At 35.0% G+C, this 19,807-nt stretch overlaps 1 protein-coding gene and 1 long non-coding RNA gene across 2 annotated transcripts; one reads left to right on the top strand and one right to left on the bottom strand.

Annotated features, from left to right (window-relative positions):
* Positions 1-1,006: 1,006 nt before the first annotated feature.
* On the bottom strand, positions 1,007-1,492 carry LOC110596452 (40S ribosomal protein S17-like). Its single transcript, XM_021717077.1, has one exon. It carries the CDS (start codon positions 1,369-1,371, stop codon positions 1,030-1,032), a length of 342 nt encoding a protein of 113 aa, XP_021572752.1. The 5' UTR covers positions 1,372-1,492; the 3' UTR covers positions 1,007-1,029.
* A 402-nt stretch (positions 1,493-1,894) lies between these two features.
* Positions 1,895-15,359, top strand: LOC103269443. The gene is made up of 9 exons (XR_002482474.1): positions 1,895-2,129; positions 2,458-2,578; positions 3,791-3,901; positions 4,222-4,317; positions 6,211-6,317; positions 9,692-9,715; positions 12,297-12,441; positions 13,233-13,347; positions 14,012-15,359. It is a non-coding gene; the product is annotated as an uncharacterized LOC103269443 (long non-coding RNA).
* Positions 15,360-19,807: the final 4,448 nt, after the last annotated feature.

Below are 19,807 nucleotides of genomic sequence, written 5' to 3'. Positions count from 1 at the left end.
ACAAACTGCATTTTATGTGAACAGTTTTATTATTTTCCTTGTGTTGTGACATGATAGAAAGTAAGAGGAATAATTCTGCCTCCCACTCTTAAGGGCTATTAGGAATTCTCATATGGTAAGCATATTTTCCTGAAAATATCAACATTCTTCCCAGGGAATTTTAATGCTCTAATGACACTGAGAATTTTCCTATGCTAGTCAGCCATGGGACTGGTCATTGTCCATGATGCTGGTCTCCATGATTGAACACTGGGGTCATTGTGTCCCACAGTGACAGAAAGCTGAGTACCCAGAGACTGCCACATATCTCAGGCTCAAGGTCCCTTTTATAAATGTGCCTGGATCAATGATGACTTAAAAATGGATCTCGTTGGAATCTGAACAAAATGAGTGAACCAAGCCATTTCTGTGCCACTTCTGTGAGCTGGGGTCCAGCACAGAGACCACCTCAGGCAAACACGTGGAAGGAGTTTAGTTTGTCATGTAGTTCTACCCACAGGGACTGGGGTATTTTAAAACTACATGATTGCATCTATTAGAGAAATTAATTGTACATTTGTCTGTAAATATCCAGTTGTGGGGTAAAACAGAAACTCTTTTAGTGCTTAGTTTCCAACATCCATACATCATAGAAACAGACCCTAGGAAACAAGCATGTAAATAGTTGAGATTCACAGGAGATATCCATGCCTATACCTGGTTCCTTCACACCTTCATCTGACCTGCCAGAATCTTGTAAATGATGATTGATCTTTTCAGGGTGAAGATACAATAAAAATTCAAAGATATTATAAGTTTTTAGTGCTCACTTTCAAGTGAAACAATTTCATGTGAAATCTTCACAGTATATTTTAACTTGTGGCCAACCTGATGACTCTGATTGGACCAATTGTTTCTTTTTACCTTTGTTTTTCCTATGCAAATGATTTCATGTACAATTTGCTCTCCTTCATGGGGTCTGCATCAGTGAATCCAAGCAATCTTGGATCAAAATTATTCTATTTTTTTGTCCCAGGTTTATTGAAAATATTATAGCATCACAGAAAGACTCAAACAGCTCCTCATGGTGTTTTGAAGTTCATCCCAACTGTAGGCTGAGTGAACTTCAGGTTGGACATACTGCCAAAGTCCAAAAAGCTTCAGCATTTCCTTAGTGTCAGCATCTACTTCAATGATCTCCCGATCCAGGGCTGAGACCTCTGGAATGTAATTGTCCCTCCTTTCTCTCTCCTTCTCCTGCAGCTTGATGGAGATGCCTCTCACCAGGCCCCTCTGGATCCGCTTCATCAGATGTGTGGCATAGCCGGCTATCTTGTTGCAGAGCATCTTGCTGGGAATAATGGCAATTTCCTCACACACACACTTGTTCATGTGGAAATGGTTGCCCAGGCGTGTGTAGTACTTCTCAATGATGACCCAGGCCACCTTCTTCACGGTTTTGGTTCGAACGCAGCCAATGTTGGCAGGTCCTTGGTAAAAGATCAAAATTATTCTTTAAAAATTGCATGGTTTCATCAGTACTGAACGTGTACAGTCTTTTTCTTTGGTAATTATTCCCTAAGCAGTACAGTATAACAACTACTTACTATCCTTGGGGGGGGGGAGGTCCTGGAATCACTTCCTTGAGGATCTCAAGGGGCAATTGTACATTTGAGTGCAGGCTTCAGTTATATGCTTTCTCAAACATTTTTAAATATCATATTTTTATATTTCAAATTTTTAGATTTTTGCCTGGGTTTTACTGGTCGTTTTCATATACCTTCAATGAGTTTCCAATGTATTTAAAAAGATATCTTAGCTACATAATAAATGGCTTTAAAGCGGATGTACTGAGAAAATGCTGAGATGGATATTTTAGAAAAAAATTATGTCTAATCAAAGATGTGAGCATAACTGTTCTTGTCATACAGATAACCTAATGAATGTCTAATGAGAGTTCTTATAACTGCTTGTACCAAAATTTTCCACTGGGAAAATTTTGCTTCATAACTTCCCTAATTTCCCCTGTACTTTGTAGACTGGATGACACAGAATTCCATGGAATTTCACTGCTGAACCAGTAAAGTGCTGATGTTGTCATTTGTACTAGTTAACTTTTTTGGGAAGAAAGAACATAATACACTCCTTAGGTAACATCCAATTTTTAGTGAGTCTATTTTGTGAGTTATGTTTATTATTTTTTAAGTAACTAAGAATTTAATTTGATGTACAGAGTCAATTAATACTAACAGTATTAGGTATTAATGGTCTGATAAACTGTCTGAGGCTTCAGTATCCTTTATTTTAAGATTTTACCTCTTCCTTGGCCTTGAGTAAAATCAGAAACACTCTAGAGATGTAATAAAATTAGTATACTTTATATACAGTTTCATAGTGAAACCTCCTGTCTTATGTAAGTTTGAAAACTGATCATGCATACTTCTCACTCATATATATATATATATAATCTTCTCACAGGATAATATGGACCAAGAATTGGGCTTCATATGGATGAATTTATTTTTTCTTGTGTTGAGACATTTAGGAAAAGTATAGAGAATAATCCCATCCTGAAAAGTCAGTGGGAATTCTAATATTGGTAAGTACTTTATCCTGAGAATACTGACATTTCTTCTGTGGCATCATGAGACACCATTGACAACAAGACCTGACTGTGCTAGTCAGTCCTGGGACTGGTTGGTGTCTGCGATTTAATCGTGTGGGTCAGAGTGTCCCGGGGTGACAGCAAGCTGAGTGCCCAAGGTCTGCCACATACCTTAGGCTCAAAGTCCATTGTATAAATGTGTCTGGATCGATGATGACTTAAAAATGGATTTCATTGGAATCTGAACAAAATGAGTGACCAAGTCATTTCTGTGCCACTTCTGTGAGCTGAGGTCCAGCACAGAGACCATGCCAGGTAAATATGTGGAAGGTGGTCTGTTTAGTCAGTAACTAGTACCAAAAAGACCTATGGTATTGTAAGGCTAACTCACTTACATACATGAGAACAAATGAATTGTATAGAGGTGTATATCTGTGTGAGTGTGTGCATTTATCTTTGAGTATTACATGGCAACTCTTTGATTGCTGGGTGGGCAGCATCTGTAATCTCATAGTAAGCAGAGCCTGCAGAACCACATAGGAGTAGAGAGACCATGGGGAAAGCTGTGTCTACTCTGGAGCCCTTTATGCACTTTTCTTAGGTGTTATAATCTTCTGTGTGATGAAACTCTTCCAGGTTCATCAGGTAGAGAGTAGAAAATATGAGTGTTTACTTATCACTTATCTGTTAATTAAAAGAAATATTTGGAAATTGAAGAGTAGTTTCTATTTATGGAATGTCTTAAAGGATGTTTTAATTTCCTTGTTGACCTTGTCACAAAAATTGGGTCCCTTTTTTTCTTTTTGCCTTTTACCCAAAGAACAGTTTTTTAGACATTTGATTAAAGAAGTCAAGATGCTGTACATATCTAATTGTGAAATGATTAAATTTTTCATCATTGAAATTTAATGTAGATTTTATTGCCAGATAGTCTTTTTTTTTATTGGTGGATTTCATGTGTATTTAAGGGGAAAATCCTAGTTTTATTGTGTAATGCTGAGGAAGGCTTTTGGGAAATGGAGACCAAGATCTTAGAAAATTGACTTTCAGTACTTCTCATTTTAAAAGAGTGAGCACAATTTTTATTCTCCTACAGGTGGGCAAGTGAATATCTATGATTTTTTTCTTTAAAACCTGTTATTAGTCAACTTTCAATTATAATGATTTCATATGTCAACTACCCTAATTTCTCAATGTACTTTTTAGATTAAGGATAATATTGGAACTGCTTGGAATTCTTACCACTGCTCCAATGAACTGCTGATTTTGTCATATGCACCAGATCTCAGGCAGTGAGCAGAAAAATGCACTTCAGAGGTAACATGACAAGTTTTTAATAAGTGTATTTTTCTTGGGTTATTTCCATTATTTTCTTTTAGCAAGTAACAGTACAATTGGTTTTTTAAATAGTCTATTAATCCAAACAGTGGAAGACCTTAGTAATCTGATTAGTCATCTGAGGCTTCAGTATTTTGACATTTCCTCTGTTTTCAAATAACATTGGAATACCCTACTAGAGAAATAATTTTGTATATTTTATATACTTTTATTTAGTAAAAACTACTTGCATTGTTCATGGTTAACAAATGGACAATTGTACTTTTCATCTTTCTGTAATTTTTCCTCTATTTTCACAGGTCAATGTAGATCAAGAAGTAGACTTCATGTAAAAGAGTTTATTCCTGACCGTGTTTGGTGGCTCAGCTTGTAATTCCACACCTTGGGAGGCTGAGGTGAGTGAATTGCCCGAGCCTGTGGGTTCTAGACCCGCCTGGGCAACTTGGCGAGACCTCATCTCTAAAATAAATCAAAAAAATTAGCTGGGTGTGATAGCGTGCACCTGTAGTTCCAGCTACTTAGAAGGCTGAGGCAGAAGGATCGCCGAAGCCCAGCAGGTCGAGGCTGTGGTGGCTGGGAGCGTGCCTCTGCACTCCAGTCTGGGTGACAGAGTGAGACTCCAACTCAAAAAAAAAAGTTTATTTCTTCTTCTTAAGTTATGACACAAAGGAAATAATTCTGAAAATAATTCTGTCTCCCATCCTCAAGGGCCAGTGTGAATTCTCAGGTCAGGTGGAAAAGTATTTTGTCTCTAAAATACTGACATTCTTCATGGGGATTGTGTAATAGTCCCTAAGGCACCATCTGTGCTGAGCTGCCATGGAACCTGGTCATTAATGTGTGGATCCCCATGACTGAATATGGTGGATCACTGTGTCCCAGAGCAATGTACTCCAGAGTTGTCAGTTTCTTTAATGTTTCTGAGGCAAACAGTACCCCCTTTTGTAGAAACTTGTGTATATCAGTGATGAGTTTAATAATTGATCTTGTTTAAAAAAAAAAAAAAACTGGAGAAAAAAGAGTTACATAATCACTTCTGTCAAAATGAAGTCCAGCACAGATACAAACCTTAAGCAAACCATATCAATGGAGAGTTCTTTTTGTTCATTTGTGTGGTCCCAGAAAGGACTATGGTATCAGAAAGCTAGCCTCCTTATTTGTATTAGAGGACTTCAATTGGGTGGTGATCTGTACATATCCAACTTAGAGAAGAAATTGCAACTGATTTCTTGCCTGGCACATAAATACACTCTAACCTGGGGGTCAACTTTTGAGTAAGGAAAATGCAGAAAATGATTGTACCCACACTTGAGCCATTCATACTTTTGTCTGAGCTGCTAGCATCTTCTGAATGATGTTTGATCTCTTGAGGACAATGTAATAGTTAGAATTTAAAGACATTTTGGGTTTTTGCTTTTCATTTCTCTACTAGGTGAAAAAAGTATATAAAAATTGAGAAGTAGGTACTACATGTGGAGTTTTCACAGTATATTTTAATTTGCTTGCCAACTGTCACTAGGTTTAAATTGTTGTTTCTTTGTTATTGTTTCTCCCATCAGCTGAGAGAAGAATTTTGTACACACATAAGTGCTAGCTTCAACTACATGCTACATCAAACACTTCTAGATGTGAAATGACTAAACTTCCAATTCTTATTTTTTAATTTGAATTTCCTTAGCCACTTTTATATATTTTCAGTGGATTTCCAAGGGCAAATTTTAGTTATAATGAATGTTTAAAGAGAAATTCTAATTATAAATAATGGAATTATGGTGAGTGTGCCAAGAAAACTTTGAGATCAACGTTTTAGAAAAAAGTATTTCTAAGCCAGGCTCGGTAGCTCAGCCTGTAATCCCGTGTCTTGGGAGGCTGAGATGAGTGAATTGCCTGAGCCACGGGTTCGAGACTGGCCTGGCCAACTTGGTGAGACCTCATCTCTACAATAAATCAAAAAATTAGCCAGGTGTAGTAGCGTGCCCCTGTAGTTCCAGTTACTTGGAAGGCTAAGGTGGAAGGATCGCCGGAGCCCAGCAGGTTGAGGCTGCGGTGGCCGGGAGCAGCCACTGCACTCCAATCTGGATGACAGAGTGAGACTCCACTCAAAAAAAAAAAAAAAGAAAAGAAAAAAGAAAAAAGTATTTCTATATTACCATATTCCAAGGAGCAAATGTTCATTGTTCTTGTCATACAGGTGGTCATGTGAGCATCTCTGGTGAAATTCTTATCACGACTGAATATTCCATTAGGTACATTTTTTCCAACTTTCTAATTTTCTTTGTGCTTTGTAGATCAGAAGTGATACTAGTGGAAAGGAACGATTTTCTGCTTGGAATTCTGACCCCCCCGCCCAACAAAGAAGGGCTGTTTTTGTCATTTGCAGCAGTTTCTTTCTCTGGTAAGATAAAAACAATGTGCTCCCAAGGTAGCATCAATTTTTTTGTATTTGTCTGAGTTATTTTTGTTATGTTATTAAGTGAGAATTTAATTTATTTTATGAAGTCTGTTCATCCAAGCAGTGTAAGGCATTAATAATTTGGTGCATCTTCCGAGGCATCTGTCTTTTTCTACCCTAGACTTTTTGTACAATCTATATTTTGAATAATATCAGAATATCCCAGTAATAAATTCATACATTTTGTATGTAGATATATAGTAAGCTCTCCTTTCTTATGTATGTCTGACAAATTGACTTGTATACTTCTCATCCTCCCATATTTTCCACAGGCCCGTGTAGACCAAAAACTGGGTTTCATATGAAAGAGTTTATATTCCCCTTGAGACATGACATAAAGGAAAGTATCAGAAATAATTATACCATTCCATTCTTGAGGGCCAGTGGGTATTCTCACAGTAAGCATTTTTTCTTAAGAATACTAATATTTAGCCGGGCTCGGTGGCTCAGCCTGTAATCCCGCGCCTTTGGGAGGCTGAGGTGAGTGGATTGCGTGAGCCCACGGGTTCGAGACCCGCCTGGTCAGCGAGACCTCATCTCTACAATAAATCAAAAAAATTAGCCGGGCGTGGTAGCGCGCGCCTGTAATTCTGGCTACTCGGAAGGCTGAGGCAGAAGGATTGCGGAGCCCAGCAGGTCGAGGTTGTGGTGGCCAGGAGTGGCCACTGCACTCCAGTCTGGGTGACCGAGTGAGACTCAACTCAAAAAAAAAAAAAAAAAAAAAGGAATACTAATATTCTTCTTAGGGAATTGTAACATTCTAGTGATAAGGAGAGTCTGTTCCTGGGTCATTGTGTTTCCAGGTCTCCATGACTTCATAGTTCCAAGAGTGACAGAATTCCTAGTGTTTAGGTCACCTATCTGTCAACTATCCTAGGCTCATGATCCCTTTTATAAACATACATGGATTGATGGTGGCTTCTAAAATTGATCTTTGGACATTTGAACAAACTGAGTGACAGAATCACTTTTTGAAACTGGTTTCAAGACATGTAGAAGGCCATAATACAAAGTTATTGTTAATCTGAGGTAGGGTGTGATAATTTAAGTTACTTTTTGTAAATCTGAGGACCTCTACTCAGAAAATAACAAAGCAATTGAAAGAACTACTAAAGAACTAAAACAATACAAAAGAAAAGACCCATTTAACACAAAAAGGACAGTTAAGGATGAACAAAGGGACCAAAAAGACATAACACATACAGAAAACAGAAAAATGACATATATAAACCCAATTGTATGACAATTATATTACATTTAAGATATTTCAACTCAAAAAAAAGATATTTCAATATTAAGAGAAAAAAACATGAAGCAGCTGCACACTGTCTATAAAGGAGACATTTTAGAACAAAAGACTCAAATAGTTTGTAAGTTAAAGAATGAAAAAAGCTATTTCATACAAAAAATTTGCAGAAAAAAGTTGAAATGCCTATTCTGACATTAGAGAAAATAGACTTTAAGATGAGATATTGCTAGAAATGAAGAAGGATATTATATAATGATAGAAGGATTAATTGATCTCGAAAAGATAGCAATTATAAATAATTATATAAGCACAAACAGCTGTGTCCCAAATTATATAAAGCAAAAGCTGATATGATTGAAGGAATAAATAGGCAATTCAGCAATAACTGTATCTTCCTACCCTCTTCTTATACACCGATAAGCCAATTAGATAGAAAACAAGGAGGATATAGCATACTTGAGCAGTATCATCAACCAATGTGACCTATTATAGGCATGCTACCCAACAATAGTATACAAATGATTTTCAGGCACACCTGGAACATTCTTCAGGATAGAGTATATGTTAGGCCATAAAATTGTACTCAGTACATTTTTAAAAATTGAAATGTTGAGAATGTTCTTTGACCACAGGAGAATTAAATTAGAAATCAAAACAAATAAATTTGGAAGCTGCCAAATATTTGAAAATTAACACACTTTACAGAAGTCATGGGTCAAAGAAAAAATATTAAAAGACACTAGAGAACATTTTTCACTCAATGTGATACAAGTAAAGACATGCTAAGAAGGAAATTTATAGTTGTAAATAACTCTCAGAACAAAAGGAAAGATAAAGTAATACCCTAATCTTCCACTTTAAGAAACAAGAAAAAGACTGAACTAGAAGATGAAACTCAAAGTCTGAAGAAGAAAGTAAGTGATACAGATTTGAGTAAAAAATCATGACATAAATAATTGAAAAAGCGTAGAGAATATTTATGAAACCAAAACTTGGGTTTGTGCAAAGATTAATGAAATTGACAAACCTTTAGTTAGACTGACCTAAATAATTAAAATTAGGAATGAAAGAGGAGATATTATTACTGACCCTGTAGGTGCTACAGGAATGTTACTGTTTGTCCCATTGTACGGTCTTGAGGGAAAAGTTATGAAGAAAAACCAGATTCTAGTTGCACTCAAAACTCAGCAATACAATGTTGATATTTTGAGTCTCATTGACCTCAGTACTCATCTCTGATTTTCCAGGCGATTCCTTAATGTTATAGCATCACTTATTCTAAATTCATCTATGCTTCTAACAAGTGGGAATTTTTAACTAGGCAATAATTTGCTCTATTGTGGGAAGCCTCTTGTAATGAAATAATATATCAACAGTAATAATATGATAAGTCCTCCATGTTTTTGATTTTGTGGATTCTAGGATGTTTGACATTTCTGTGCTTAGCTTAATAGCATAAAGGCCTTGGGCATCAACAGTGTTTGAGCAGTTTTTTTCATTTTAGGAATGAAGATATTAGGCTGAAATGAGACATGTGATTGAGAAAATGTCCCTGATACCTTAGCAATATGTTCCATTGAATGTGAGCATTAGAAGAGTGGAGTGAATTCTCATAATTTTATGTTGCCTTGGCATCCATTTTGAATATAAGTTTAACATTCTCAAACCCAAAGCAGGGCATTCTTGACAGTTTTCAGTTCTGTACTTCCTCCCAGTTCCTCAATGCAGTTGATTCAGATATGTGCTTTATCTAGTTACCTCCTGGGACCACCTCCCTATGGGTCAGCTAGATGCAACTATTTTCCTGGCCCATAATACCCACCCACCCCTCAGAAACTGTACAGATATACCATAGTGTCCACCACCCAGCTGGCATGTGAACCCAAGGGTCTCTTGCTTGCTTACTTTAAACCCACCACTTAAAACTCCCCACAAGAAACTTGTTCGTATAACACCCTGGACTCAGTTAAAGGCTTTGGCTCATGGGTCTTCTTCTCTCTATTTACACATACTCTCTCTTTCTCTCTCTCTCTTCATGCTGCATGACCTCCATGTATGTGGACTCCAGACATACTGTCTACCCCCAGGACCTGTAAGTAAATATTTATTTTCATCTCATAGGTCTCTTCTAATCTTTGAAAAGGGTACTTTCCATTGTACATCTTAAATTAAAACAAAGAGAATGGGAACTTACCCAAAACATAGTTCATGACAGGCTGGAACACCATTTGCACTCTACCATTTAGTTATTTTTCTAAAGTCACTGTATATCATATATTCTCAACATAATTGATATTAAGTCAAGGTTCACATTCATATACTTATTAACAAGAATTTTCAGGAACAAATTTACTGTATCTGCAACCAGACCGTCATATATGAACAATTCCTTTGGCCTATAAGAATTTCCAAGGTTTTCTAACAGAAACATTGCTGAAAGTATGACTTCTAACAGAAACATTGCATTGTAACTGAATGAAAGTATGACTTATAGTGAACTTACGAAATTTTTCTCTTTTTGCTAGTAATGTGAACAGGCAGGAGAATGTACCAGTTGTCTTATTGCTTGAATAATAATCCTTTAGTGCTATAATGTTAGTTTTTAACTTCTTTCTCATGAGTCTCACATCCATATTTTGGTGTGATATGCCAACCTGCAGAACACTCTGACACCACCTGAGCACCACCTCTGTCTTAGGTGGCAATATAAACACTCATAACTTGCAAGACCTTTGGTAAGGCTCTTCTGTAGGGCCATTGTGTAAATCTCCAACTTGATAATCCTTTTTGGTCTGGACTGCGGTAGCAACAAGATAGCATAGGTCAATGCTAGGTTCACTCCCCAAGTGTCACATATTTACAGAGAAAATATCTAGTGTCTTAAAAGCTATTTCATTACTTGTAGACTCCTGGATTATCATGTGTGGGGGATCTGAGAAGATAGGCAAGGAAGTTAAATAGATTAAGATTTCTACAGCTCATGTGGAAGTTTCACAAAAATGGACAAAACATTCACTTAGAGGTGGTTACACTGAATTTCAGGTTTCTAACTGAACAATTATAAGCAAAATCTTTCCCTTTAGCAACTAATTTGATATTCTTTTTCGGAAAAATAGGAGAAGTATTCTTTTATTGGGATATTCTTCTACCTTTTGAGAGTAGCCAATCTTTTCCAAGTACTTATAACTTCTCTCTGTGTGTGTGTTTGTGTATTACAAATGCTTTTAACGGTTTTATTTTGTAACATGTAGAGCTCTGTTGTCTAGTGTGATAGACACCAGACACAAGTGGAAACTTAAACTTAAATATAAATTAATAAAGTTAAACATTTAGTCCCTAAGTCACACTAGCCACATTTTGCATGCTCACCAACCACATGTAGCCAAAGCCTACTATACTGGACAGTGTGAGATTATAAAACATATTCATTGCCACCGAAAGTTCTGTTGAACACAAGTAATCTAGAGCTACTATATATATGCCAATATATAAAAGATATAGATGTGATAAAACAGCATTTATAAAATATGTTTTAAAATTTTAACTAAAATTAATTTTGGGGAGAAGAACGTTTGAAAATAGAATTTTTAAGCTACCACATTGTGATAAATATTCAAAATTTGTTTATTGACTTTTCCGGAAACAAGAGAATGAATTAAAGAAGACTATGGTTTTATATCCATATTTTTATATTCAAAAGACAAATATATGTTTTAGCTTTTATAAGTTTTGGCTTAACTTTTCTTTGTATGTAAAAGTTAAAATGTTTACTTTAATATCAATTTCTTATTTCAGTTGGTTGACAGAACAGCTGAAGAAAACCTATAAATACGTTCGATAAAATTTGTGAGGTAGTGTTCTTCAAATGGCTTCAGAGAGTATTAGCACATCTGTTTAAGATACACAATTTTACATTTGTTCATTGGGTATACAACGAGGTTAACATCAATGAATCACATGTAAGCTATTGTTCTGTGCATTTTTTAGGGTACTTTGAATATAGTAATCAAATGTTTTTCTCATTTTGTCATTCCTAGACTTTCTAGTTATATTACAGTTTTTGAAAAACAATTTCTTATTACTTGCTTTCTTCCAAATCACTGATTAAAATTTTCATTTATGTCTTTTAGAAGAAGAATGGTTAGGGTGCTTCTGATTATTACACCTGAATGTTCCCTTTCACTAGATTATTGATTTAGGCAAGTGTTAGGCTATTGTTTTTAAAAAGAATAATTTCATTTAATCCAACCTTTCTAGCTGTTCGTATATTATTGAAAGTATTTTTTGTAAAGATGGTCTTATGATAATTGTTAAGCTAAAAACTTATCCTTCACCAGTGGAATTGTTAGGAGCTTTCCTTGGACTTCACCGGGTGCTAATAGAGAGACCATATTTTTATTGCTCTTCATATAGCAGTATTAGTTTCATTTTATAACAGTTGGTCTTAGAATGGGACTGTTTTATCTCACTAAACATAATTATTAGCTGACCACTCTCTGTGTCCTTACAAGGGACTTTCCAGGTCTCCTCACAACATAGGATACCACACTTCATGAATGTTTATGTTAGATTTTGTGTGTGTGTGATTTATATATGCGTATAGGTTCATCTGTGTATGTGCATATATATTTTTTTTCTTAAAATATTATTTGTCCTCTTTTTTTTTCTGTCAGATGATGATAGATCCTAGAAGGGAAGGGAACCTGTCCATGCCCTTGCCTTGACTCTTGAATGTTAGTTACAGATGAGCAGCTGACAACTTACTTCCCAGTCAGTGGTTCTCCATTCCTATGAATGATCTCTTGGACACCCTTTTAGGTATGATTGTATGGGCAGAGAACTGCATGTTTATAGGAAACAGGCCTCAGATAAATACGCGTTGATATATCTTGCCCCTTTTGAGTTTGATGACAGTACCCCCTCTTGGTTACAGCTAAATAGCATTAAAAGCCCATTCAAGAGCAGGATGTGGGTGGATACAGTAATGGGGAATTTACAGCTGTGCAAGTCCTAACAGGTCTTCCTAGATGGAGAGGGGATCTATCTTCAACAGTCCCATACCAAACCAGAAACTGCCCTCTATGAGATCATTATTATCAGCTCTTTATTTGTATGCTTGATTCACCCAAAGAACTTTTAATTTCTTATGTCCAAATGCTTTTCAGTTCATTTTTTTAAGGCATGTTCCTTGTGGATTAGGTTCTCAATAAACTTTTATTGGGGACAGATATGTAAGTAGAATATTTTGAGTGATTTTTGTGAATAACTTGGTCAATTAAGCATCATCAAACAAATGATTTTTATAAAGTAAGAGACACAATTTTCAGTGGGATTCAGGTTATCTACTTAGTTTGGAAGTGCACATGAGAAATGCCCTGATGCAATGTGCTGATATTGAGATGTATAGAGTTATGGAACAGATATGTATGGTTTCAGAGCTATGTAAGTAAGGGGCAGCTTTCAAATTAAATCAGTATAAAAAAGTAGCAAAGAGTCACTTCCCAATTTCCCGCTACATTGCTTGTTTCACTGGAAATGATGTTTCTCTCTCTCTCTCTCTCTCTCTCTCTCTCTCTCTCTCTCTCTCTCTCTCTCTCTCGTCACCATAGTAGACACCTATCTGAGAATTCTTCTGAGAGAGAATGATACCAATAAATCCCTGAAACAGGACTCCTCAGACAAGAGCCTCTTCACCTACCTATATTCCAAGAGCTACCACTGAAGGTAAGTTTTTAGTTAGAATAGTTTTGACGTTTTAGGAGAAACCATGTCTGGGTAGAAAAGGAGATAGTAATTACTTTTGGTTACATTTTACTTGATTCCAAGGGCCAGATTGTATAATGTGTTAAGAGATACAGCTTTCTTGTATACCTTCATGACTTTTCTGCATCTCATTATATGTACTGTTAATGTGAAGGATTTACTTTTCTTCTCTCATCTGATAGACTGAGCTCCTTCAATGGCTGGATCCATTGTTTTGCTAGAAAATTATTGTATGCATGAGACACATTAGAGTCTCAATAACTGGAAAGCCAAAAAGTTGTTTGAGCAGAACTAATTGATCAAATAAATGAGTAACTTAGAGCATTAAGAAACCAGATATAGAGGTCAAGAGAGAGAGACAGAATCTGAGGTTGTTGTCCATCACTTTTTAGCCCACTTAAAGTAAAAAATGCAGCACCAATATCTGGCAACCTTGATGTTAGGACATTTTAAAGTCATTGTTTTGACTACAACATGGACCCAGCTGCTGGAAGTGTGGCTGTCTTTGTGTACTCTGGATTGAAATCTGCCAGCATATGCAGGGGAAGAGTAAAGTGGGATTTCATACCTTCCTGACTCAAATGTGTTTCTCACGTTTGCCAATATTTCCACTGTGTCTTTGCAGGTGATGACCACAAAGACGAGATGCATTGTTAGAGTTGGTGCCATTCCTTCTACCACCAGCTTCACCAAAACAATGATACAGTCTTCCTTATGTATGGAGACTCCTCTCTTTCCTGGTTTGCAGCGGATACCTCCTGCAGATAAGAAATGCTTAACTGAGAAATGCTCATGTTGCGATATCATCGATGAGACTTTAATTTGGGCATGGTGACTGTTTCCCTTGCTGCCACTTGACTCAATCCCAGGAGCCTCCTCAGTAGAGGATATAATATTACACAAGATGCTCAAAATGGTGGAATTGCTCAGTGCTCCCATAAATATACATTTACAATTTTCATTTGCCACATGATAAACTGAAAAAAATAGAATATTTAAAAAAGAAACTCTGCATGATTTTTTCAAAAATTCAAAACATATTTACATAACATATATAAATTAAATGTCTTTTCTTTCAAATCTGTCCCTATAGTTTTTCTCTATTAAGGGAGTTGTGTGCATTCTTTTAGTGGATAGGTGCACACAAACACACACAAACTATTTTGGGGACGGGGAACTGCGAGTGTGGTCATATTGTAACATATTTTCCTGCAAAATGCCTTTCAGTGGTCTTTTCAATGGTCTTTTTCTTTTTCAGTAATGCATACACATTTGTGTCATTTGTTGAATGACAGCATGACTGATTTGTAGATGAAATATAATTAAATGTTTTAAACATTTATTATTCATAGTTATTTATGTTAGTACCAAATTTCTGTGCAATGAACCTCCCTATATATTAATAATTTGCATTTGTCTATTATAATAAATTACTTAGTAGTTGCTTTACTGGAATTCAGTATATGCACACTTCAAATTTTGAAAATTATTGCACAATTTTCTTTTAAAATGTGGTTAACTTTATCCTCAAATGGCAACGAATGATATTGCCACCTTCCCTGCAACTTCACAGACAATGGATTTTACAAATATTTACAATTTTTGCCAATGTGATCACCTAAGCTATTGTCTTAAATTGTATTCCTTTTGTTTTTGAGTTTGATCATTTTTCATATGTTTATTAGTCATCTGTATTTTTTAATTTCCTCTTTATGTCCAATTTTGTGGGTGGGAGGAGGTTTTAGTCTCTTCTTGATTTTGAAGAGGTCATTTACTAATTGGGGAAATAAGCTTTGAATTGTGAAGCACTGCAGATATTTTTTACACACTTTTAAACTTTGTTTTTGTTATAAGAATGTGTATGATTGTTATATGTCCAAGTATAACCATGTTTGCTTTTATGGCTTCTGAGTTTCATGTCATTTTTGGAAAGATATTTATACTGAGTCCATAAAATCCTTCACCTATGTTAACTTCTAATTCTTTTGTGTTTTTTTTAATTCAAATTCTTAAATCATGAGAAATTTTTGTTTTGAAATCTTAAAGTTGCCAAGTTATTTGCCATTACTTGCGATTATTTGCCAATAATTGCCCATTTATCTGTAATGCCATCTTGCGCATATGCTGTATTCTCATCTGTGACTGGCTCCATTTTTGTTCTGTGGATTTGTGTGTCTCTTCTTCTGCCTCCTGTCTCATGTGTCTTCTTGTTGGAAGAAATTACAGTTTAGACTGCAATTTCAACAACTTTAATAAATTCAGGGGAGAATTGGTTTTTAATAATATTAAATCTTCATATCCAAGGACAAGGTATGTCTTTTTTATTCAATGCTTTTTATTACTGTTAATATTTTCACTTTGTGATGGGGTTGTTTTCTTTTCATTTATTTTCTTGTTCATTTTCTGTATCTATAAAGTTAGTTTAGTTTTTTTGGGGGGGTAAGTTTTACTGTGTCTTGTTGTTTTATAGGTTTTTGAAAGAATGTACTAAATTCTTTGCAAATATTTGTAGTTTTCATTTTTCTCCATCAACTGATTCTTATTTTAGTTATGTTGATAAAGTTCACAGACTGATAAATTCAGAGCACTTACACAATTGTGGAAATATTATCCACCCTTGATTTAATTAGGTTTTAATGAAACACTTCTTTAGTTTGACTGGCACATTGTTGCTGATCTATTTCCTCCAAAGACCACCAGAAAGAGCTATGATAAAGCAAAGCTGAGTTTATTAAACTTACTGCAGCAAGGGAAAACACCACCTTGACAGGGCTTAGAAGTGTTATAAAATCAGGAAATTAGAGCCTTGGGGTCTGGGCTGACATGTAAGGTAGGGAACTGATTAGAAATGGGCAAAAGTTGTCATGCAATAGTTTTAAGATTCGTGGTAGAGTAAGAAGAGGTTCTTAATGTGAGTTTTGACAATCAAATTATTGTCTAGGTGAGCTGTTTGCCTCTGTAAAGATGTTGTCAGTGATAAAAGGTACTTGCCTAGATATGCAAACTGAATTTATTATTGGTTTACAATTTTATCTTTCTGGGCAGGACTCTGCTGGGGGTGGTTTCAGGTCTTATATCTAATAGGTAAGTTATTTTGATATGGGATGTTTTAATTATCAATGTGTAAGATGCTAATTTTTTGTATGAGATATTTTGTCTATCATATTAGGAATGTTTCCCACCTTCTATATTTTTTATAAGAAATTTTAATCAAAACCAGGTGATAGATGTAATCAAATACTTTGTGCAGAAACAGATTTACTATTCCTTTTATAGACTTTTATCAATGTGAATTAATTTTCTATTATTGAAACTTCTTTTTATTCCTTGAATGAACAGACCCTATTATTAGATTTTAAAATGTTTTATTTTATTCTTTTACTTTACTACTTATTTATGGGTATTTAATTTGATTTGGAATTTTGGCAAGTATACAACTAAGTGAAATTGATCCATGATTTTCTTTTTTGTGCTGTTTTTTGTCATATTTTTATATCAGATTTTCTGGTTGTGTTAACATAATTTTGAGGATTTTATTTTAATTCTTCATTCCCAAATAGGTTTAAAACCCTAGCATAATTGTAAGTGTATAAGTGAACACATCAGTGAAATCATTTGAACTCTCCTTTGGTTTTGGTGGTTTGGAATGAGAAAAGAGGCTGTCTAGAATTTTTTCCCTTCCCCTCACCCCATGGTTATTGCTTGTTCTTTGTTTTATGTCTTAAATTTAATTTTTTTATCCTAGAAAATCATAATTAATGCAGATTTTCAGACACAACAGCATTTATTCAGTATTCCATTAAATTTCTCTTGTTTCAATCATGCATTCACTTTTCATCATAGTTTTCGTTATTTCTGCTATGGCTTTTCTCATGAATAAATTAAACTAGTATATTTTTTAGCGACACCAGCCTTCCCCTTCCCCTCTCCCACAATCAGGTCTTTGGTATTATTTACCAGTTTTGTTTTTTAATGATCTAATTTACCTATATATAGTTTCCCCTGTATTTCTTTATTTTTCTATTAAATGCTTAAACATGTATAATTCATTTATTTTCACTTGTTCAATGAAAGATCTGCTCTGTTGTGCATTTCGTAAAATTGTTCATTATGGACACAACATAAATATATAGAATATTAGGAGAAGAGAACAGTAAATTGGCACATACTAGGAAGCCAAACCCATGTTCCATCACTATCAACATTTTGCCATATTTACTTTATGTTATTTTAAAAGTTTTCAAATAAGCTAGAAAAATCATAATACTTCTTTTTCTCCTTATGGGATAGGAGCATTTTAAAAATTTTATTTTAAAATGTATGTGTACATAGATAGGTACATCTATATACTTGTACTTTTATACTGTTATATAATTTTCTTTTATATACTTATGTAATATACATATTTTAGTATTTCTGGCTAATTATTACATATCACTATGTGAAGAGCTTTCTTCTTATTTATTTATTTATTTATTTTGAGTTGGAGTCTCACTCTGTCACCCAGACTGGAGTGCAGTGGCTGCTCCCGGCCACCGCAGCCTCGACCTGCTAGGCTCCGGCAATCCTTCTGCCTCAGCCTTCCAAGTACCTGGAACTACAGGCGTGTGCTACCATGCCCAGCTAATTTTTTTTATTTATTGTAGAAATAAGGTCTCATCACGTTGCCAAGGTGGGTCTCCAATTCGCGGGCTCAGGCAATCTACTCACCTCAGCCTCCCAAATTGCTGGGATTACAGGCTGAGCCACCGAGCCCGGCTCTTCTTATTTTTAATAATTTATACTTTGCATAGGTAAAATTTACACAGCTAAATGCATAGGTTTTGATTGTATAATTCAAGGAATTTTCTTAAAAGTAACTACTATTTTTGAACCTACTATACTGCCTCTTTCCAGCCAAGCAAATTCTGATAGGAAACTATGTTGTGATTTCTATGACCATAGATAAGTTTAGCCTATTCTTGAAATTAATATTAGTGGAATCAGTGTATGTCTGACTTCTTCTCCTCAGTATAATGATATTGAAATTCATGTAATTACCAGTAACAATATGTTTAAACATTTTTTCCTTTATACTTGCCACATAATATTCCATTAAATGGTCATATCACAATTTGTTTATCCATTCTCTTGTTGATGGACACCTGGGTTGTTTTCAGTTTTTGCCTATTTTTAATATGCTAGCAGATGTCTTTTGTGACTACCTAAAAATGGAATTGCTTGATCATAAGATAGATTTCTGCTGAACTTTATAGGAAACTACCCAAGAGTCATCTAAAGAGATGGAAATGTTACACCCTACCATCCAGTAATATATGAGATTTTCAGTTACTGTCTCTTATCACCAATGGAAAAGATCAGTCTTTCATTTTTATTTTTAAAAATTTTTAATAGGATAAAAGCATCTAGATTTTAAATCTTAGCTATTAAGTGGGTGTGACGTGGTATTTTGTTGTAACTGCAATTTAAAATTTGGTCACTTAAAAAGACAACCAATTTTTCATGAGACTGTCATTCCATTGTAAATATTCTTCAGTAAAATTTGTTTGTTTTTTTTTCCAACTTTTAACTTACGAGATTGAAGTTATTTTAAACTTACAAGAGAATGTTAGAGTTCCTGTATATGCTCTATCTAGTTTTGTTAATGTTAGCATTTGATATAACCATTATTATAACATTTTTACATACGATTGTTGAAATCACACAATTAACACTGATATAATACTAACTAACCTAAAAACAATATTCACATTTTTCTAATTGTTCTACGAATGTCCTTTGTATCTAGTCCAGGATACAATTCAAGATTCCACATTGTATTCACTTGGCATATCTCCTTTGTCCTCTACCGTGACTCCAAATCTGGGATATTCTCTCAGTCTTTCTTTGAATTTCATTAAATTGACACATTTAAAGAATACTGGACAATAATTTTGTACAGTAGTCCTCCATTTGAATTTTTCGGATGTATTCCTATGATTAAAGTTATGCACTTTTGATTTAAAAAAACACATAGCAGTGATAGTATGCCCTTTTCAGTAAATCATATTTGGGGTACATGATGTCAGTATGCCTTATGCCTGCTGATATTAAATATGATTACTTGATTAAGATAGTATATGCCAGGCTTCTCCACTACAAAGTTATTCTTCCTTTCTTAACAAATAATTTTTTATGGGGAGAGCTTTTGAGACTCAGCATGTTCTTTTTCTTGTCTAATTTTAGCATTCATTGAAGATTCTTTCTACAGCAATTGTTGCTGTGATGTTCACCTAATATTGGTTTCTTTTTTATTTATTTTGAAATTGTGGGGTACAATTCAGGGTTAGGTATACATATATTCATTGTGCAGGTACGCTTGTTGATGAGGTGTGCCTGCCTTCCCCAGGCAGTTTCCCACTACTGCCAATCCCACCTCCCC

Source organism: Carlito syrichta, unplaced genomic scaffold (genome assembly GCF_000164805.1).
Source record: "Carlito syrichta isolate Samal-C Ts95f unplaced genomic scaffold, Tarsius_syrichta-2.0.1 Scaffold309264, whole genome shotgun sequence".
NCBI classification, from domain to species: domain Eukaryota; kingdom Metazoa; phylum Chordata; class Mammalia; order Primates; family Tarsiidae; genus Carlito; species Carlito syrichta.
Note: the sequence above shows the minus strand (reverse complement) of the source record. Positions and strands in the feature narration are given on the sequence as shown.

What these genes read in the sequence shown, in the direction of transcription:
- LOC110596452 (XM_021717077.1), bottom strand. Translation starts at nt 1,371, where the DNA reads ATGAACAAGTGTGTGTGTGAGGAAATTGCCATTATTCCCAGCAAGATG.